The following is a 22,041-nucleotide window of genomic DNA, read 5'->3' as shown; positions in this document are numbered from 1 at the left end:
GTCGTAAGACAGCAATCAAAGACAAGAGTCAATTTAACTGTCAAACCAACCCAAAGTCAAAACACAAATCTAGCCCACTTTCAAAATACCACAAAAGGTTTACCCTGAATAAAAGAAATAGTCAACCAGCTCAAGGTATGCCGTCACATGCAGAGGGTGGGGCACCCGGACTGGAAATGTATTACGCCTCCGTTTAGCCATTACAACTGCTTCTGATCGTCTTGAGAACAGAGGTGGCCAAACCCCTCAGATTTCCTCCTTGATTACGGTTTAGTAAAAATGGAATATGGGAAGAAAAGACATAAAAATATAAATATGTTGGTGCTGCATTTGCTGTGGTTATGTCCAATTTGAAGCAAAAACTTGTATGGAGTGGAAAGTACAAAATATAAACATATTTGCAATGTATTAAAATTCAAACTTAACAGCAGTAAATACTTGTTATATTACGGATTAATGTTGTTCAGTGTTTTTTGATAGTCCTGCCTCATTAGCTGCTGGTTAACTAATATGTTGAGAATGTACTTGAGGTGCACTGCATCTTTGAGCAGAAAATGACAGCAGTCAGTCATAATGCACTCAAGCACACACATGCGTTTCATTGCTGAGCCGATTCAGCCTAAACGTCACATTAAAGAGGCCTTTGTGTCTGCTGATGCAGCACAGCATGCAGTGGGGACCAAATTAAGAGTCATGCACTCACACTGTCCTTGTTGCTGTGGGCTCTGTGTGGAAATGAGGGAAACTGGCTCAAACAGGTGGATGTCCAGATTCCTGTGACTGCCATTGTTCCTCCTGTTGTTTGTCTGTTTCAGACTTTGTGGCACACAATGAAAAAGTTCATTTTATTGTTGGGAGCTGGCAGATGGGCTGGCGTTGGCTGTAGGCAAGTCCCGGCGGTTGGCAGGTCCGCCCCTGAGGCTCATCACCTCATTTTGAACATTATCTCCGTCTTCCATTCACGGCCCTTCTCTGAACCGCACTCATCTGTCGTCATCCCTCTGCTTTATGCAACTGCTGCTATGACCTATGTAGTAAAGGCCATTTTGGTGTGTGTGTGTGTGTGTTTTTCCCCCGGTGGGTGCTGTGTGTGTGTATGGTATAGTGAAGGTTTCCTGCGTGTGTGTGATTCCCTCGCGGGGCTCAACGGTGTGTGTCTCGAGGTACATAGTGACCCTGATGTGTCAGCTCTGCTTAGAAGAACGAACAGAGAGCTGGTGGACCACCGTGACTCACACACACACACACACACACTCACACAAACACGGAAGACCTCCTCAGGGCTCACCCTATGATCACTGTACTCTAATCACTCCCACACTCTCCTGACATTTTTCCTCGAAGCACATATATAGGCTTCCATTTTACAGATGTAGCAAGACATTGTCATGAAGCCTGCAGGCCTCGAAAAAGTTCCTGCCCCTATATATTTGTGTGTATAGTATATGTAAATGTAAATGTAAAGTGCTGTGTTTGTAGCCCAGCTTACCCTGTGGGGCAGATTCGAGCTGGACTGTGCGTGTGTCTCGACATTCATCTCATAAAAGCGATGAAGAAAAACAAGTAGATTACCTAGAGGGCAAAGCAGAGCTGGAAAGCATCAACCTTTAGCAAGAGTAAAATGAACGATGTGACTATGCATTATAATTAGTGATGTGTCCTTTCTTGTCGAGGCTTCGATGCGCGTGTCGAGTAATCCAGGTAGATTTTGGTGAAGCGCGTATCGAGGCTTGTGTCGATGACGTATGCGGTGACGTTTGAAGCCTCGCGAGCCGGCCGTACCACGTGACTAATTCAGAAAATGGTTTGTGGGTTTGCCGTGCGATTTGAAATATAAGAGGCAGAGAAACTCAATGGATTTCCCCCTTCCTCTCTGTACCCAGCTTCATGTGTGCCTGTGAAAGGGTATTTTATAAAGCAGGCAAAATAGTCTCAAAAAGCCCAGCACTGTGGAAAAGTTCTTATTTTTACTTTAAAAAAATTGGACACATAAACATGAACTAGCGGAGCCGAGGCTCGAAACACCGATCCTCTGACTGAGAGTCAGATATTCTAACCACTGACCCATAGTCACATCACAACCCTCTCCCAACTGGTTTCGAGTTTTGATTTTGACCCCGCCAATATATCATAAAGATAGACACAATATTAATAAGTTAATAATTGATGTATTGGCGTCACAAACATAATTTATTCAATTTAAAGCTTCACACACCAAAGCCATGGTGTCGTTATGATCACTCTGCCTGTTTTACATCTATTGTCCACTTGGTGGCGCAGTAGAGCAAATGAAGCTCCATGAAGCTCCGGTACATGAGCGAACCAATTGGATGGAAAGCTTCAAAGCTTCAGGAAGCTTCACCTCGCCATCACTAATTATAATGCTACGCATGTTCAGACACAACATGCATACACAACTAGCTGAATGTGTTTATTGAGTTTCAGAAATGGAAAATCTGTTAAAGGCAGAATAAGAAAGAATAAGAAACAAGGCAGACAGAGAATACACTTGCTTAAGCATATAAAAACAAAGGCAAGTACTTTTTAGAATTCACATAAGTCAAAATCCTTTGTGCGAATCAGGTGTAAAAACGTACTTGGTTAGATACACCTGTATCTGTATGAAAAATAGAGAGAAAAAGACGCAATTGGAAATCTGCCTTTAACAGCTGCAAAAAGTAAAAACTTCTAAGTATCTGCCAGAAGGTACATACGAGACTGAACAGAGTAAGATTGTACTGTGAAAAGATTTAGCTAGTTACATCTAGTAAACGCTCTGATGATTCTAAGCTTAATGTCACACATCATCTCCAAAGTTTGTGGTGGGACGTAAAATGTATCGTTTTAACGGACCGTGCAACTAATCAAAACAATTATTCTGTGATTATTATTTGTACAATTTGTGTCAAATGGTGCATCCCCTGCGATTCAATGTTGAAAACAATTAAACATGAATAAAGCAGAAGTCTGTTCTGGAGGGTAGCTAATAACACACACACACACACACACACACACACACACACACACACACACACACACACACACACACACACACACACACACACACACACACACACACACACACACACACACACACACACACACACACACAATGCATCTATACCTTTTCATACAAACTGCTAAAAACAGTGTTAAAAATTAACATTTGTCCATGAGGCTTGATATCTCGCCAGCAGAGGTGGAGCATTCTACAGCACAGCATACAGCGTCCTCTGCTGTGCAAATAAATAAGAAATCTTTCCAGCACGGAAAAAAAGCAACAGGTGGGCACATACGCTACACGGTGGTGAAGATGGGCAGGACAAGTTCAGGCAGCTGGTAAGGCAATCGTTGACAGGTTAAAACAGTTAATGCAGATTGTTTCATGGCTCTCCTTTTGACAAAACATATATTAATGTTTGGACTCAAGTAGAAGAATGATAGAAGATTATAATGCACTTTAATTGGTTTCTTGTGCTTCCAGGTCTTTCACTTGAACTTCTGCACCCTGTTTTGATGAACAGACTAGAATAACATACAGTCACAAAGATTGTGCACAACAAACATAAAAGGAATCTAACTGATCCATAATCTAAAACTTCATAAATACTGCTGGTTAATAACAAGGCTGCCCATGTATGTATATTTACTGTATATCATCATCACAGGGTTTAGAAAAGGAGCTACGGATAGGAAGCAGCGTTGAGGAATGTGTGCTGAACACAATTTCATACAAGACAAAACGAGCACAAATATGCAACCCTGACCAAGGTTTTTGACCAGTACAGGCAAATAAAAATAACGGACAGAGATCTGTCACTTGTCATTTCTCAGCTTTACCTCTCCATCCTTATCTTGTGGAACCGTCTTCTGTGACATCAGCCTGGCTTACAATTGCAATTATTCAATTTTGAATTGCAGGTGACAATTCTTTGAGCAATAGTACAGAATAAAAGCTGAAAACATCACAACATTATAAATCAGATTTTGCTATACTGCAAGTCAATAAACTTTATTCTTCCATTTAATGAAAAAAAGAAGAGCTAAGCATTCAACGCTAGTCCCTAGAACAACTCGACTAAGGCTTTTCTGAAATATATAGAAGAAATGAAGGTTTCTCTCAGCATGTCTTTCATGCTTCAGTCTCGAAATGCAATGCAGTGTTGGAACCACGTGCCACTGACCAACGGAAACCGCTGAGCATTGGGAGAAGACTTGCCGCACATCCATCCTAGTCCTTCAAACTGTCACTCTTTGATTTTTGAATGCCACAGCTCCCAGCTGCTTCCACTGGACATCAAGTCAAGGAGGATTATGTTGTGCAGGGAGGCCAGTGGACGATATATTTTACATGTGATCCTGTTTGTCCGTTTACATTTTAGTCCAGTTCATATTTAAAAAAAGGAGCAGATGGCAGTCTAAGGCCAGAATCCACATACAGTACAGGTGTCCATCATTCTGGCCCTTACAATCGCTGAATGATAATGTCACTGGAATGTTTAGAGGTCATCTGAGTCTTGTCCGCCCTTTAAAGAACAGAAATCCAGAGTTAGGCATTCAAATCAGTGCTATCACATCCTACAAGTTGTATTCATTTGTACAGGAGTGTAATCTATTACAGCAAACTGAAACTAAAACACAGTTTTCACCTCTTCATTTAAAACCAATGACACACTTTTCCTTTAAAACGTCAAGCTTCAAATTATTGTTTTTATTGATGATTAATATGTCCATTATTTGGTTTTCAACAAACAAAAACATGAAATTAGATATAACAATATTTGTTACTATACATATGCAACTCTTAAACCTATAAGCAACATCCAAAGATATTCAACCTACAAAGATATGAAACCGAGACAAGCAGCATCCCTCATTTTAGAAGCTGTAACTAACTGATTTTTGCTAAATAACTAATTATAATATAATTAAAGATTATGAATTTCCTGTCGCTCGACGAATCGTTTCAGCTATACATACTACTACATACTCAGAGGCATTAATGATGAGCTTTGAAAATGGTATCTTGTAAAAGGAAATGTTAAATTGTCTTACCTTTCTTGCATCAACCATTATCGAACATCTCTAAAGAGCTGAAATATAAACAGCAGAGGGGTTATGACAGATGGAGAAACGGAGAGGTGTAAAATAGAGGGAGGTGACGACTGATTGACTGAAGACAGGAGGTAAATGTAGGGTGAAAGAGATTAAGAGGGAAGCAGGTGTTGATGGTACGTCTAGAGAGAAAGAAGTGTGAAGAAGAGTGTGAGAGCAAAGAGAGATGTGGTGAATGTGTGATATCAACATTCAAAAGTCACAATAAACATCATCAGATTCACCTCGAGTCAAACAGGAGCGCACGCACACACACACACACACACACACACACACACACACACACACACACACACACCCTGCTGCCACTACATCACCAAAGCAATCACACCTCCTCTCACACTCCAAATATTATTTTTAGCAAGTCGATACACTGAAAAGACAAAGGATCAATCCAAAATTATCTGGAAAGCCATAACAACCCTGGAATTGTGTTTTTGCCAAACAATAATGAGAGGCCTGTGATGGCTACAGAAACACCAGAAGGAGACAGCTGCATCATCATGCTGTGGACATTTGGTTCCATACTACACAGAGCACAGTGAATTATTTTGGATGGCTGCACTCAATTTCTTTATGAAAATAAGCAAACAGATGGAGAGGGTGATATTGATGTTGTTGAAGAGGTCTGGATTAATGTCAGTATGCTTGAAATGTAGTCCAACAAACCTGCAGTGGTGATGCTTGTCAAACTCTTGCCAAGTACACAACTCTGAGCTGATATGCCAGAAGCAGTGCTGTGAAACACAATGTTGGCTAGCAGCCCTATTTTTCCTGCGGCCATGAGTTTACATTAAATGTTTTATTCTTAGTTTCTGTATTTTGCAAAGCTTTGCCAGAGCCTCACCAGAATGACTCTAGCTGTAATTCTAGTTTTGTTGGTTCTCAATCCAAACCTACAAAATGAAGATGCTGCCGTCTACTCCTCTTCCCCTCATCTGGATTCTTAAATATTTTTAGACGCAGACATAATCTGATAATTTATTCACTTGTCCTGGAATCCAGGCTAATGAAAACACTTCAAGGAAGCGCCCTTTAGTCTATTTTTGGTCAAAACAGCCAGTTTAAGAACCCAGATCACGTCATGATGAATAAATCAAAGATGAATCATGGAACAGAGATTATTGATTCTGCACAGATGTAACCCCCAACTCCTGTCTTCCTTTTAATGGAAGTGAATAACAAAATGAGAAGACAAATATGGAAGCAACACTGAATGTGCGTGTTTTTTAATGAAGTTCTGAGGAGACTTTTGTCCTCCAAATGTAAAGTACATATTACACAACTAGCACTTGGCCGGAGCAAATTTGTTCACCTCTTGGGTGAGAATCAGGGTTGAGGGTCTGGACCACCTGTTCAGCATGAATGTCTCTGATAAGCCAGTAGCTTTAGTAGGAGCTTCCTGGTCTAGATTAGTCCAAGTGATTGGTAGGTTCACTCACAGCAAGCGGGTCTTGGCTGAAAGCTGCCACGCTGTTCCGCATCTCATTCTCACTGCCACGCAGCGGTATCAGGGACACATTACCGTGACGCGTATCCGGCAACACGCGGCTCACTCGTGTCTGCTGGAGCCCGTCCTGAGGCCACACATTGCCATCGTACTTTAATGAGGAGTGGTCACAAACACAGAGAGAGGTGAAGAGAGGGAGCAAGAGGAGAGTTTACATTAATGCAATCCTATCAGCAGCTTACGGGAAATATTCATGTCACATAAGCATCTTATGTAATATTAAAATTCTCCTGTTGAAGTATACTCCAACTTTGCAGTGAGATCAGTAATGCTAAGGACCACTACCTGTTTTTACAAGCCTTAAATTCAAGTATTTTGAGTGAGTGTGTGTGTGTGTGTGTGTGTGTGTGTGTGTGTGTGTGTGTGTGTGTGTGTGTGTGTGCGCGTGCGTGTGTGAGAGAGATCGCACCTGGATACTTAGAAAAGTGGCATACCACTCCCTCATTTCTGACTGGGAGTCACAGCAGAGGTACCTGCAAATAAATAGAGGACTGTTAAAATAAGGCAAGAGGTATGTATGTGCGTGCGTGTGTGTGTGTGTGTGTGTGTGTGTGTGTGTGTGTGTATACCGAGTGTTTGTGGTCTGGGGAGAGAAGAAGTGAGAGAGGCATTCACAGAGAGAAATTTGGAGAGAGGACCAGAAGAAAGAGAAAGATATTAACACAAATTGACACATCGTCTCTTAAGGCACCCGGTGGTAGCGCCACGAGCGTAAACACTGAGTGTGATTCCTAAATTAAACTCCCAAAAAAGAAAAAAACACTGATTAGGACCTTCAGCGTTCGGTGTGCGTGCCAGTGTCAGTGAAAAGTGTATTTGTGTCGCTGTAATGTCTGTGTGTGCGTGCATATCTTATTCCACTCAGGTTGCCTTCACATAGCCCTCCGAGTCATCAGCGATGCCGTGGTGCTGAATAAATAGGCTTTATTTACACAATGATTATTGTTACGAGCAGATTTAGACTACAACAATTATTCAAGGGCCATCCACTGAGACACAACAAAACACTGATACAGACTTGAGAACTAAATAGGATACAGTTTACTGTAGTGTGCATAGCAGACATAAATTTAGCTACAGTCAAGAGCTTGAGCGCACACGCACACACACACACACACACACACACACACACACACACACACCTCATTAGGGCCAACAGAGCTCAATAGTGCTTATTGGGATTCAAAACAGGACAGAAACTCTATTCTATCACACATACCTAATGTTCTAAAATACATTTACTTTCTATGCAAATAACTGGGCTGCTTATTTAGAACATTATCAGCTGCAGAAGAATAAATGCTGCTCATTATCATCTTAGGTTTTTATAAAGGCACAGAATGAAATTTGCATAATGTTCTGAAAATTGAAGTAGGCTTAATAAGTGCAGCGACTGCAAGAATGTGCCGATAAAATTAACACGAGAGTTTTGAGGGGTTTTGAGGGGATGGAAGCAATAACAGGATCAAAAAAGCGACATTAAGTGCAGGTGGGTAGGTAAGATTGGGAGAGAGAGCCACATGGGCACATTCTCATCTAATACTTTTTCCATAATTTGACTTTCGGCCTTATCTCCAACCACTCTTCTCCTCAGTAAGTTTGCATTTATCTGGAGTTAATGCAGAATTTCTTACTTAGTATACAGTTTCTCTCCTTCACCGTGACACGTTGCCTCTCTACTTTCCACTTTCTCCCACTTCTTTATCTTTCTTCCACATTCCCTCTCTCTCTCTGTTTCTTCCTCTCAGGTGTGTGTTCTTTACTGTGACCAACATGGCGATGGAGCGTGACCAAGAGATGATACTGCCTACAGTGTGACAAGAACAGCACTCCCATTACAACAGTGCTGAGGTCTACCGCTGATGTCTACCGCTGTTCACAGAGTAGAGGCCCACTGCAACACACACACACACACACACACACACACACACACACACACACACACACACACACACACACACACACACACACACACACACACACACACACACACTATGTATGAACGGATTATAATAGAGGCATAGTTACAGGTGTACGTGTGTTTCCCTCCTGGGTGGAACCGACCTTTCACACTACTCCTTCCTTTTCCAAACACTCACGCAGGGATCTGACCTGTTTTCTCTGCCTGCAGCAAAACTGCTCGATTTTTCTAACAATGGTTATGTTTCCATGCAAATCAAAAATGTAATTATACTGCCACTAAGGGAAACATTGAAGTGCCTGTTAAACAGGACAGCAGATGTGTCAAAATGACTTAATAAGTTTGCCCCGAAGGCTGCATTTTACTGCAAACAGATAAAAAGCTGCAGTAGTGTGTTGTAATATATTATGATGCTCTAAGTAGCATGGCAGGAACGGCATTTCTTAAAAAGATTTTAAAAACTCAATCTTTATTTGCCATACTGAGTGACACAACAGAGTAAAACAGTTAAATAAAAGTAAAAAGCTGGGAATAAACCACGTGTGCTTGTTGAAAATGACAACATGAGCAGGACTGGCCTGAGCTATGAGTACTATTCGCTGACAGCTGTATATGTTATGTATATGAAAAGGTCAAAATGTTGTACATACAGAACTGGAGATCTACTCACCACTGCTGTCTCTTTTGCTTCTCTTGTTTCTTACTATCATACAGGACTGTCAGTCCCCAACTGGAAACACAGAGGCAGAAAGATTAAATTAGTTCAATAGCAGTACAACTAGAAATGTCCCAGTGCTTCTGATTCTTGGACTCAGTCTGGCCCCTAGTGGTCATTCTGTTTATCAGTCATCATGAGATATTTAATTTTTAATTTGTATATTCATTCATTTATATTATTCAACGGATGCTTAATTTAGGTATATAAATAACATGTGTAGCTTGTCTTCATCATCAGTGGTTTCATACAGTATAGAGATTGATAAACAAAGTCTACAAACAAAAACACATTATTCTACAACAACAAAAATTGTTCTAATAAAAAAGGAAGAAAAAAAAAGTTTGTACTCTTGAATGCTATAGAAGTGCAATCACGCATTCCTTTTCTGCCAATAAGTATAAACTGTAATCATCAGGCTTTTCAGCAAGAAGTGTACATTCCTAATATTCACATCAAGATGAGCACACTTTATACTCGCCGGGGGAAAAGACTGCTTTGCCACTCAGTAATCGTGAGGAGGACAGAAAGTGGCATCAGTGCCACACTTTATGTACTCACCATGTAGGAGGACGGACTTTCTTTTTAATACCCATGTAGACCCTTAGGTTTTTCACTGCCCAATCACGTTCTGGAGTGTTACTCTGACAGACAGAGAGAGACATAGTGAAGAGCTCGTGAAGGAACGGGACAAGAAAATGACAAAATCACATTTGTTCAGAGCAAATCTGTCAACCTTACTCTGACTTCCTTGTACATTCTGAGAGAGTTGGAATTGAGGATGAAATATCGGTCGTGGAAAATTCCAGAGGTGCGTCCCAATGCCAAGATGCTTCGCTCTTCTCCGAATTTCATCATCCCGTGTTTGGATGCATCCACTTTACTGGCTGGAGGGCAGATTATTAAGAATAAAGTGACGTGGATGACGAACAATGCAGTGATTTAGAAAAGGCCGTTGGTTTGTGTGTTTACCCAGGTAGAGCATCATCGCCTCCATAGCGAGGTGTTTCTTGATGAGCAGATGGGAGTCAGTGCCAATGGCATGCAGGATGGGTAAGACTCGCTCCTGATAGTGCAGTGGACGTTCTAGAGCGACACACAACGCAGGGAAAGAATTTTAGGAATCCTCAAATCATTGACCTGATAATTTTTAGACAAACAGCTCTTGATCTCTTGACGCCGTGATTGATAAAGCACAATTATTTTAGGCTGTGTTTTTGTGTTTTTACTTCAGCATATTTGGCATACAGTGTCGTCGCTTTATCAGTCTTCCTGTAATCAGCAGATTGGTTTAATGGCCAGTGATAGGAAACCTGCCAAATCAGTAGTGAATTACTGGCATTAGATAAGCCATCTCCAGGCTTCTGGGTGGGGAACCAGATGTCCTACATACCAGGCTCAAAACAAACCACGGCACAGTCACATTGTTGAGAATGAGCTTCTTGCCTCTGGGGTTTGGTGTCACTTTGAGTAGGTCACGCTGCGTTTTGAGTGGAGGGCATTTCACAAGCTTTGCGTCATTGTTTTTGGTACGCTGCGGGCCTTTTTTTATTTTTCATGTTATTTTGCATGTTAACTCATGTTGATTTCGAGCCTATCTGTACATGAGGCAAAACATCATCTGCATCGACAACTAAAACCCCTCTGTCTTCCAATCCTTCTCACCCATTTCCTCCTTGTCGCTGACCTCCCAGCAGTTCCAGTAATCTTTGCCTTTAACCCGGATGTTACGTCGGTCCAGGATCTCACAGGTCAGTTCTGCTGCCGTCATAGAACCAGGGATCTGAGGGAAAAAGTAACGCAGTTACTCTAGAGTCTTACTCTCTTAAACAAAGGGCAATATTGTGGCTGTCTCTCAATGTACCAATTGATCATAATTTGGAGTTGTGTGGTTGTTGTTTATTATTAGGATGACTATAAGGACATGTGGTGTGATGTGCTGTATGCAAATACTGCCCAAACAATGGAGAGATGCCACCGAAAAAAGACTGTAAGAAGAAGAACTTCAGCAGCGGTGAAATTGAGGTACTGTTAACTAAATTTGAAGTACTGGCATTACAGAAAAAGTCTCAAAGAACAGTATGGAAGCCATTCAGAAGCTTAACACACGCAACATCATCCCTATAGTCTTAACTGTTGTCAATGGACCAATAGTCGTTATTTAGCCCCCATATTTAATAATCCAATGACTATAATTACTAGAAAACATACAACAATTTGTGGACTGTGAAAAGAAGATGTTTTTTCTTCTTATATTGGTAGGGTGAGAGTGCTTTCGACCAATTTTTAAATGTTCTCTTACCTCAGAGAAGGGCAACAGTAAGAAAACATTGGTGAATCCCATATATCAATGGTTAGTAACAAAATAAGGATACAAATCGTGGATACGAAAACATATTTAACTTATATCTCTTCATGCATGAGGCCTATTGTGCCATTTGGTGAAGTCCAGGTCACCTTGACATGTTGCTCTGCTGTGTCCTTCTTTTCCTCCAGGTACACTGTACAGATGAAGTGCCCTCCAGGTTCAGTACTCTGAAGTGCGCGCACACGCACACACACACACACACACACACACACACACACACACACACACACACACACACACACACACACACACACACACAATTAGGATAACAAAGATGTCCAACTGCAGCAAACAGGTGCATGCATAAAAGCGTGCAAACAGCACCGGAAAGTGTTTTGTGCGAGTGTGTGTGACTCACGGGAAACTTTGTATTGAGTTTCTCTCGCACTTTGATGATAACAGTGATCTCTTCCAGCTGCTTCTTTAGCTGCTGTTCATCCACCTGCAAACAAGTATGAACACAATCACACAAACAATAAATCAACCATTAACTGACATAATACTTTAATTACAGCATCATGCCAATCTTTAGATCTCTGGCATAAATCCCCACCAGCATGTCAATCCTCTTTGTTTACTCATTCTAGGCTCTCTGTAGATGGGTGGTTAATACCGTTTGACAATGGCTGCAGGGATTTCATTCTAAGCTCATAAACAGGCATTCCCATCATTATGTGTTTCCTCAATCTCATCCTAACTTTCTTCTAGATTTCTCATCTACTTGTCTAAAAAATTGTTATTAGAAGACAATCTTAACACAAAGTAAATTCATGTTTATAACAAAATAGGAGAGACTGGAATCTGTTTTTGGAGCTTAATCTTGCAACAAATATAAGATGGCATGCTCTTTGAGATCTTAACCTTTTCAAGCTTTTGCACTCTTCACTTCACCATTCACTGATGTCATCACCATAGATAAATGAATCAGCTTTGAGAACAAATTAGTTTTACCCTCCTGTCATCCCTCTGTCCAACAGTGAGCAGTGAGTCTGACCTCAAAGATGAATGTGTAGTGCTGTATGAGGTCCTCTATGGCGCGGCTAGCATTTACGTCGTTCCCGTCGCTCTGGAACAGTGTGGGACCGAATATGATGGCCAGGTTATGGAGGTTCATCTGGTTCAGCTCAGAAAAACGCTGCACGCTAAAAGAAATGCAGGGAAAATGTACATGAGTATATGCATAAAAACATGCGCAGTGGTACAATATATTTTAAATGTGTGTGTTTCTCACCAATAGAGGTGGTTGATAAGGGCTTGTAGTGTAGCCTTGTTGACACAAGGCAGTCTGTTCAACAGCAGCTGGAACTGGGAAATTTTCTTGCTTTCATCCTGAATAGCTGCAGTAAGAGACAGAGAGACAGAAAGGAAAAGAGAAGTGTCAGGAAGGGATGTGGAAAAGATGGAAAGCACAGGTTGAAAGTGTAAAAGAGAAAGAAGGAGAGAAAGGGAAATGGATGGATATGATATTATTAGACGAATGCAGCGAGAGAGGAAGAAAAAACAAACAAGATTCAACAAGAGTTAAAAGTGACAAGCTCCTGATATAGAGTTACTGTAGTGCTCCGACACAAAAGCCATATTTGTTCAGGTTCAGGTTTGTATTGAGTTTTGTCTGAAAACAGAAGGTGTCAGAAAGGTGATACCTGAGACCCAGCTGCAGTATCTCCAGCAAATCTGATCTGGCAACTTAAATCATTCTGCTTCCATTATGTTTCTTGTGTAGTTTAAATAGTAAACACTCCAGAGTTTGCAGTTCTCCAAACTTTCTGGAAGTGAAACTCAGCCACTGAGACCTCTCATGCCGCACCAATACAATGTTAAGTCTGTCGGGACAAGTTGTTAAGTAGAAAATAGTCCCTTAAGCTGTTACAACTGTCCAGGGTGAGGACATTCCCCATTTTATTCACCTCCATTGTATTAGAGTGGCAGCAGAAGTCTCACAGTATCTCTAAAACTCATGTCAAAAATATACAATCCACCTGGATATCCATGGTTTTATGGAAGAATAGAAAAATAGAAACATCCGTGAACAATCACATCCTTAAATCCCAGCGTGACTAGACTGCAGGGCACAGCAACGGTCTTGTGAATCTTACCAGCAGCACTAAGCCAGGTGTTGGCCTCCTCTGATGTGAATAGTCCCTCCTCCAAATCCCTGAAGAAGCGTTTTAACACGGTGGAGACGTCGTCCACCTGGTGCTCTCCTTCTCTCAGATGGAGACTGCGAGCATCCCGACGGAATCTCTCACACAGCGCTGTCACACGGGAGTTCACACCGCTCTTCCGATATATTCCCTCAGATGTCAACCCTAGAAGAAAATTAAAAATAAGCATAGACAAGAGAATGTTACAATCCCAGGCTATGTCTATACTGTACCTACATACTGTAACACCACTGTAGGATTAAAAAAACCTTGTTCATCCAACTTTCATATTTCAACTTTAACAGAAAAAAATCATATGGTCCATTACAGATTCAGAATTATCAACTAACTCATACGAATTTAAAAATAAATTTGCATAAAGTGTAAAACACTCTTCATTTCTCCTCAAAACTAGACCTAATTTGGTCAAACGCTGTTGATGCATTAGGTCTCCAAAGGCTAAAATTTAAAAGCATGTTGCCGTACTGGTATAGACTCCTGTGATGTAAATGCCCGGCACGCATATATGTGTGTTCCTTTGTATGTCAACACAGTGTGTGATGGAGGACATTCTGTGACTCTGTAAATGCATTTGTTTCACTGTGTCCGTCTCTCACCGCACTGCGTGATGTAACCGATGCAGCTATGTACTATGACAGGTATGTCTGTCTCTGTCAGCTGCTGCTGGCTCAGTGTGTCTCCTCCACACCCCGCTGCTGCCTGGATGGCACCACACCAGCCGGAAAAATCCAACTTCCTCTCTCCCTCTATGTACAGCGTTCTGAATAAAGAGAGACACAGAGGGGAGAAGAGAAGGGGTACAAAGAGAAAATGGCATTCAGCAAGTGAAGAAGAAATGGTAAAAATGCGAGTAAGGTGGCGGGGCATTTAGAAAAGACCTGAAATGATCCGATATAAACAAGATCTGCATTACTAGACTGACTGTACACTGTATGTGACATTGTATGTGTATTGTGTGACAGGTTGTGAAGTCATCACCATTAACAATCTCCTCTCTCTCACCTGCCTCTCTCCACCAGAACCAGCACCTCGTTGTCTTGTTGAATCGCTGTAAACACATAAATTGATGGTAATCTTAATATTTCAGTAAGCCATACTTTTAAACCGAGTAAACTTCACATTGTGTCTGTCCTTCAAACTTCTACATTTCATACTCTGATGTGACTATTTCTGGTTTATTTCTAAATGACTGTTCTGTCAACCATCACTGAGCACTGCGTCACTGCGTGTACAGATTACAGTACAAAAAATATAGTTTGTGTACATGCGTCTTACTCACAGAGTTCATTCAGTTTGCGGAGGTGGATCTCCTCTTCCTGGCTGTCCTCCAGGTAGGCGTGAAGTGTGGAGCCCACCAGAGCAAACCAGCCAACCTTGGAGGTTTGTAGGTTCAAGCCATCTTTACATTTCAGCCGTCCAATCCGCTCAAAAGCCAACTTCAGTAGCGGCTCTGCACTGGCCGGGATAAAGCTCTACAAATAAAAGGGGGGCATTATGGCCTTTTAATACATTGCACATTAATCATTGTTTGCATTCTCTTTTGATGATGATTACCCACTTCGGTCTGTGCATGACTGAACCCTCTGCGAAAAAAACAATACTAATTAAATTGTTAGAATGGTTAAAGCTCCTGTACAGTATTTTAATGATTGCAAGGGGGATTGCTGTCTTTGTGGCTAGACTTGCAGGAGCCAAGGACGTGTAGAAGGACAATCTACCATCCTGGCATTTATGTTTCTTGTGATGCTCTGGTTCACTGAGCATCAGCCAGAAGATGCAATTTGTCTTTTAGATGCAGCATCACTTTGGTGTAAATTCAATTGTCTTTACAATAATTGCAGCATTTTGTGTACAATCACTTTACAACATCCACTTTCATCAGTTTCTGCAGAGCAGAAGGTCAAAGTAACTGTTGTTGCACATCATCATGCTGCTGACAATGACATCAGCTGTAAAGAGTGCCTTTCGGAAGGAAGTTAAGTGGCACAGGAAACAAGTCAGCATTAGCTAGCTCTCTCCGGACCACTAGGCAGCATTTCCCATCTCAGCTTAGCTGGAACTCTCCACTTTCACAACAGAAAAATACCTTCCCTCTGTAAGGATCTACCTGAGGAGAAAGTAAAAAGATTTGTGTTTGTGTGTCTAGAACCCAATAGGTATTTGGCGGTTACCTTGGCAATAGACTTGACCCATTCCTTGTGGCCGTCTCGGTCATCAGTTCCAAACAGATAGAGACGCTCTGACTCTGAGTAAAGTTCAAAGGTGTGGTCATACCTGAGTGTTAAGAAGAGAGGTTAGGAGGAAGTGAGTGAAAAAAACAGGAGGGAAAGAGAGATAAGGACAATATTTTGAATCAAAAAGCTATCTTCATGGTCATGACAGTAAACGGTCATAACAGTAAAATTAATTAGTTTGTGTTCGTGTGTATACCCGTGTCTCTCAGGCGCGTCAACAGCCAAGCAGACTATTTCTGAAGCCTTCAAAGCACCGTTAGGGTTCGAGTTTTTATCACTCTCATAGTAGCTGAATGTGCCATCGTTCACAGTGCACCAGCGACGACTGAACTCTACATGGAGGGACAAGTAAAGATTGACAAAGCATTATATTAAGATCGTAATATAAATGGCATCCGTAGACACTGTAGTATTGTATGTTGACAGCATGTTGTCACTAATTGTGTAGACAACTATTACAGGACTTTGTTGAGAACGAGGCTTTACAAATACACAGTGTCTCGAGTATTAGTGTTCTTTGTTCCTGTGTGGAGGAGTGTAAGTAAGTGTTAGTGCTGATTGGTTGACGTGAATACCCTCTTTGGCCTTGCGCTCTGTGATAGCCCGAGCCATGGATGCAGTCTTGAACAGGAAGCCATTGTGAGACACACAAGGTGGTGCTGAGTAATGGTGTGGCTCCATGCTTTCAACCACCTCTGACCGCGGTAGCTCTGAGGAGAACAAACAAACAAAAGTAAAATAATCTGCTTGTGTAAAAACATACCGACTGTCATCTTCTGGGAGTTGATCTGATATAGGAGAAGTGCATCTGGTAAAGATAACAGATGACAACCCAGAAAGTGTATCTGTCACACATCTTTTATAAATAATTTGATGAATGTCAAACAAAGATGATTTTATGAAACCCTGTGCATGTGCAGTTCTACTGTACCTGTGTTGAGATTGTGGCTTATTAACTCAGCCTGTAAGGGTTGCGAGTGTGCGTTGGCCAGGGAGAGAGCCGTGGGCCAACTTGCCATACCAGTTGAACAATTCACATCTGCGCCGCAGAAAACCAGGCTTAATGTTTCCAGCACATCGCTGCACTGCACATTTATACAAAGAGCCTAGGGAAAAGGGGAGAGCAAGAGAAAATCAAAACACAATTAAATCCTCATGTACAAAAAAAAAAGCCTGAGACACTGATGTGTTGCTTTTGCAATGGAATCCAGAGTGCACAGAATGCTCCCCTCAGACTTATGTCAAATACTAGATGTAAAGATACCATATGAGCGCCGGGGAAATCAAAATAAATGAACGCAGCAAGTCAAATTAGCATATTTTTGGGGATTGACTAGAATGAAAATATCTGAAATTGTCTTTTACAGTTAACTTTTACTTAACCTGTTTTACTTACTGAACCTAGGGAATCTTAACCTGGTAAGTTAAAATAAAGACACACTATTGCAATACTATTAAGTTACAAGGGGAAAAAGAAACATGGTAGGAGTGAGAGATGCAGTAAAAATGCGAAAGAAAGAGATAAAATGACTAAACTGATAATAAACTGATGACTTTTGTAATGTGGTGGTGCAGCTGCTGACCTGGATTTAATCCTGTCATGGGACTCTGTTAGCTTTGTTTCAAGAGAAACAGTTGATGTCAAAGTGTGTGAGTGTGTGTGTGTGTGTGTGTGTGTGTGTGTGTGTGTGTGTGTGTGTGTGTGTGTGTGTGTGTGTGTGTGTGTGTGTGTGTGTGTGTGTGTGTGTGTGTGTGTGTGTGCGCGCGCAGCAGGCACTCTACTGATATTCACAACCACCAACAGTGTAATAAGCATCCTCGCTCTAAATGGGCGAGTACCCGTCAACAAATACACTGTACTGTCAATAAAAAATAAAAACTCAAGTAATTATTTGGGGATTTATAGGACCCGTGGAGGTTTTTATTCTCAAGTCTTGTGCCAATTGCTGAGTCCACTCTAAATCCTCTATATGCGCATTTAATCAAGATTGAATAACAAAGAAGCCTGTAGCCATTTTATAGTGATTAATCTGTAAGTCCCCATGAACCGTTTGCTTTATTTCAAAATGAGCACAAGTGACGTGAACACTGATCTAAGAGCAGATGAAAAACTTGTCTGATAACTTTTACTGTTCTTGTGTCGAGCTGCACAATTAATGACGATTATTTTTCATTAACTGTGAATTGTAATTCAGCGGTATTGAAGTGCTACATTTGTTGATATTTCACTGAAGGAACTATTGTGGTATATACAATATTTTCATTACAACCAAGCAGACTAATTACAGCCTTTGAATGCGCAACATGAAGTCATGTGACCAAAAATTAAGATGGGTATGCAGACTATGCACACAGATTTGGTGGGAAATAAAAACACACATTAGATATGTTTTTGGAAAAACAAGAAAACTATTATTTACTAAATGTAGAAAACACAGACAATAATATAAAAAAGTCAAAAGACAGTAGAGTATCTACTGATACTCTTTACATGCGTTTACTTGTAAACGCATGTAAAGACAGCGGAAGGAGGGGAGGCAGAATATGAAATGTTATGACTGAGAAGAGGATGCAGTGTTTTTACAGCTGAGGAACTCAACTTGATCTCTCACACACACACACACACACACACACGATCTTTTAGAGAAATTCCACAGCAGTCTGTCACACACACCCACAGACAGAACCCCTCCTCTACTTAAGCGCTGTTGAGCCTAGTCTACGCACACATAAACAAACCTATTAACAAAGATTTACATTGCACAAGATATCCCTGCACAAAAGACGTAGAAACTAAGAGCATTTCTCTGCCACACAACATCCATCCAACCATACATTTGAACATACATTCTTAATGGCTAAAAATGCTCGTGAACTATTGAAAGCAGATATATTGCGCAGTACAAACTGAAGAAGGCAAGGAATAGACAGTTAATTAATACACTATTAAACAGCAGTTTGACGATAGTAAATCATGTTTATAGTAAGGCACTGATATTTAAAGAGGGGGTTTTGACTTTCCGCTTGCATGACAAAGAGGCATACTGGGATTTTCTATTAGCTAGAGGTGTGAATGTTGAGAGTTAAGATGTCATTGAAATGTGTTAACTATTGTCTTTTTGACTTCTTTCAATAAATCTGTCTAAATATTGAATTGACTTATATCGGATATTAGACAGTATTAACAAACATAGCTGTAAGACATTATATTGTAGCATAAAGGAAGTGAAAAGGGGAAACAATGACGTGTTCCTTTTGAAACTTTGATAGGAGTAGATTAGGGATGCACTAATCCAATACTTCTGATATTGGATATCGGACTGACTCAGATCATAGAATCGGGAAACAATGACAAATGGGCAAATCTATTCAAATTAAGTCGATATTTATGTCTGATTACACATGCACACAATATTATGTGCAAGTGTAATCAGCATAAGCAGCATTCCGGTAGACTGCAGCGCTGAGGGAGGCAACAACAAATCGAGGTGAGAGAGTGCAAAAGATTAAATCTGAATACCGACAACATGAAACAGTCGGAAAAGTACACGAGTGCCAGTATGTTTGTAGCACCATCTTGGATCGATGGGAAACCATGTGCTAGACAGAGTGCTGACCCCTCCGGTGGGTTTGATTGATTGTGTCTCCACCTTTTTCAGTTTGGATATGGCATCACATTTTCTCTTTTCCTTTGCCAGAGACACAATTTACGGTATCTCTCCTGCATTATTCCACTCACTTCTGGCAGTCTTTTGCTTCACTTTCCTGCAAACTACTTTTTCCCCATGAGAATGAACTGAATTAATGTTGTTGACTGTTTTTTTTGCTCTATGTCACTGGGGCTATGAGAGAAAATTGCTGCGAAATATGTTGACTCCTATTTTATCCCCTTTATCTATCACATTGACCTGGTCATCTTGTTTAGCTTTACTGGCTGCCACCACTAGCCACAAAAGTCAACAATTCAGATCAATCCCTGAGGGCTAACAGTACATTACATTTCATTTAGATGACGCTTTTATCCAAAGCGACTTACATGTTTTGCTCTATACACCGCAGACACAGCAACGGGTGTTGCTCAAGGACACAACAACGGGGACTAGCAGAGCCGGGGCACGAACCACCAACCCTCTGATTGAAAGACGGGCATGCTAACCACTTAGCCCCCCCAGTGACCCCCCACAATAGCCACAAAGCTACAAGCCGAGCCAAATCATGATGTTCTGTAATCGGACGACAGGACCAATTCAGGTCAGAAGCAAATACATTGTGATGTCACATACCTAAACCTGATAACCGTGTGTGTGTGTGTGTCTCAGTAAATATGAACATAACTAGCCCTCTGTCCCATATGGACATACATATGAAGGCCATGTTGTGTATAAGTCAGTGTCCTGTAATAAATCACTAGCCAACCGTGTGCCTTCTGACAGAGAGTTGCAACAATCAGAACAAAGTACAATGAGGAAATGGGTGTTTGAAGACCTCACACCCTCCAACATCTGCTGCCTATGAAACAGGGAGTAATGGAATAACACGCACACGCACACACAGAGAAGGGAATTCAAGAATCTTACCAAATCTCCCAAGAGAGAGATTTTATCTGGGTGTGTCTAAAAACACAGGCCTCCATCTGGCCTCTGCAGTTATATTGGACAGAAATGGAGGAAAAGAAAGAGATGTGAGGCACAGAAAAAAAGAAAATATTGTGAAAGGAAGATGAAAGCATTTTAGTAGGGCACATTAATTAGAGACTAATTGTACTTGGCTACAAACTGAACATAATACACCCAGACCTCCTATGTACTGACACACATGCAGCAGACTACGTTTTGTCCATTTTAGCACGTACCGAATGTCCAGCCAAAGACACACATTTAAACATGTGTGTATGCACGTTCACATATTAAATCCAGATGAGAAAGTTATTCACATATGTTCCGTCATTACCTAACCAGGGTCAGTGTACAGAGAGAGGGAGAGGTGGAGAAGGAGGTAAAAAGCCAGACAGATGAAGCAGGGGAAGAGAAGAGAAGAATTAATGCAGCATAGAGCTAAAACACAAAGACAGACATACACAGAAAAAGATAAATAGGGAAGAAAATAACTCAGAGAAAAACAAGAAAGAAGATCCCATTTCCCTGTACAATTGACAAGGCTTAATGACCTAAAATACTACAGTGTGAATGAGATAATAAGAAGACGAGATGAGACAAAAGAACGAGTACTTGCATGAATTGGACAGAAAAAAAGGGTAGAAGAGATGGAGCTTTAGTTCTCTGGAAGCCACTTTCCATAACTATAAAAGCACAAAAACAAGCCCATAAAAAGTTTGCACTACTTCCTCTCAGCTGTGTTTGCTATAATAAATAAAATGCTGGTTGTTAGCAGCATGACGTTGACATAGACACAATAAACAGAAGCTCAAAAAGACTGGGATCCGTCATTGGCTGTGGTTGTCCCGGTGGGAGGATATTAACTCATACTTAATGCTCATGACAAAAATGGTGGATGGGTTTTACAATCTAAAGCAGACAGTTTTTCTTTCACCAATGCAACAAAAATTTATGAAAACAAGTCAGTTACTTTACACGACTGTCCCTAACTTAAACTTGGCACAAGTACTTTCAAAAACTGCCAATTATTTACTCTGTCAAAAAGTCCCCCCCCCTCCCAAACAGTGCTCTTTGGCTTTCTCTCTCTCTCTCACAAAAGACATAAAGAAAACCACCAAACAAAGATTTTTCAATCAAAAGGCTTTGAAAAAGATTCAAATATTAATAGAAAAATAATGCACCATGAAGCCATGAAACACACCACACAAAAAAAGAAAAATAAGATGAGTTCTCCAACATTTGGGATTAAAACATGAACACTATGTTCTTTCGAGGGGATATGAAACCCAATTAATGAACGAAAGACTGTGGAAAGCATCAACAGTTGACTACCTAGTGCAAAAGGGAGAGGACACAAAGCAGGAAGGGACCATGGGAGAGAGACAATGATGTCCATT

The 22,041-nt window shown here is 41.0% G+C and overlaps 1 protein-coding gene across 1 annotated transcript in view; it reads right to left on the bottom strand.

Annotated features, from left to right (window-relative positions):
- Nucleotides 1–3,449: 3,449 nt before the first annotated feature.
- Nucleotides 3,450–22,041, bottom strand: part of arap1 (ArfGAP with RhoGAP domain, ankyrin repeat and PH domain 1) — a gene marked incomplete at its 5' end in the record, with an annotated part of 33,199 nt that continues 14,607 nt past the window's right edge. Inside the window, 21 exons of the mRNA XM_079225083.1 lie at nucleotides 3,450–4,526; nucleotides 5,056–5,093; nucleotides 6,558–6,716; nucleotides 7,035–7,098; nucleotides 9,217–9,276; nucleotides 9,823–9,905; nucleotides 10,003–10,148; nucleotides 10,234–10,347; nucleotides 10,927–11,044; nucleotides 11,719–11,796; nucleotides 11,988–12,071; nucleotides 12,624–12,771; nucleotides 12,861–12,966; nucleotides 13,726–13,938; nucleotides 14,391–14,554; nucleotides 14,797–14,842; nucleotides 15,074–15,266; nucleotides 15,966–16,068; nucleotides 16,225–16,360; nucleotides 16,604–16,738; nucleotides 16,960–17,134. Coding sequence (XP_079081209.1) covers nucleotides 5,073–5,093; nucleotides 6,558–6,716; nucleotides 7,035–7,098; nucleotides 9,217–9,276; nucleotides 9,823–9,905; nucleotides 10,003–10,148; nucleotides 10,234–10,347; nucleotides 10,927–11,044; nucleotides 11,719–11,796; nucleotides 11,988–12,071; nucleotides 12,624–12,771; nucleotides 12,861–12,966; nucleotides 13,726–13,938; nucleotides 14,391–14,554; nucleotides 14,797–14,842; nucleotides 15,074–15,266; nucleotides 15,966–16,068; nucleotides 16,225–16,360; nucleotides 16,604–16,738; nucleotides 16,960–17,134 — 2,346 coding nt within the window. The 3' untranslated portion in view covers nucleotides 3,450–4,526; nucleotides 5,056–5,072. The remainder of the gene's footprint in view (nucleotides 4,527–5,055; nucleotides 5,094–6,557; nucleotides 6,717–7,034; nucleotides 7,099–9,216; nucleotides 9,277–9,822; nucleotides 9,906–10,002; nucleotides 10,149–10,233; nucleotides 10,348–10,926; nucleotides 11,045–11,718; nucleotides 11,797–11,987; nucleotides 12,072–12,623; nucleotides 12,772–12,860; nucleotides 12,967–13,725; nucleotides 13,939–14,390; nucleotides 14,555–14,796; nucleotides 14,843–15,073; nucleotides 15,267–15,965; nucleotides 16,069–16,224; nucleotides 16,361–16,603; nucleotides 16,739–16,959; nucleotides 17,135–22,041) is intronic.

This window comes from Taurulus bubalis (genome assembly GCF_910589615.1).
Source record: "Taurulus bubalis genome assembly, chromosome: 10".
Lineage (NCBI taxonomy): Eukaryota > Metazoa > Chordata > Actinopteri > Perciformes > Cottidae > Taurulus > Taurulus bubalis.
The sequence above is the reverse complement of the archived record's forward strand: the minus strand, read 5'-3'. Positions and strand labels throughout refer to the sequence as shown.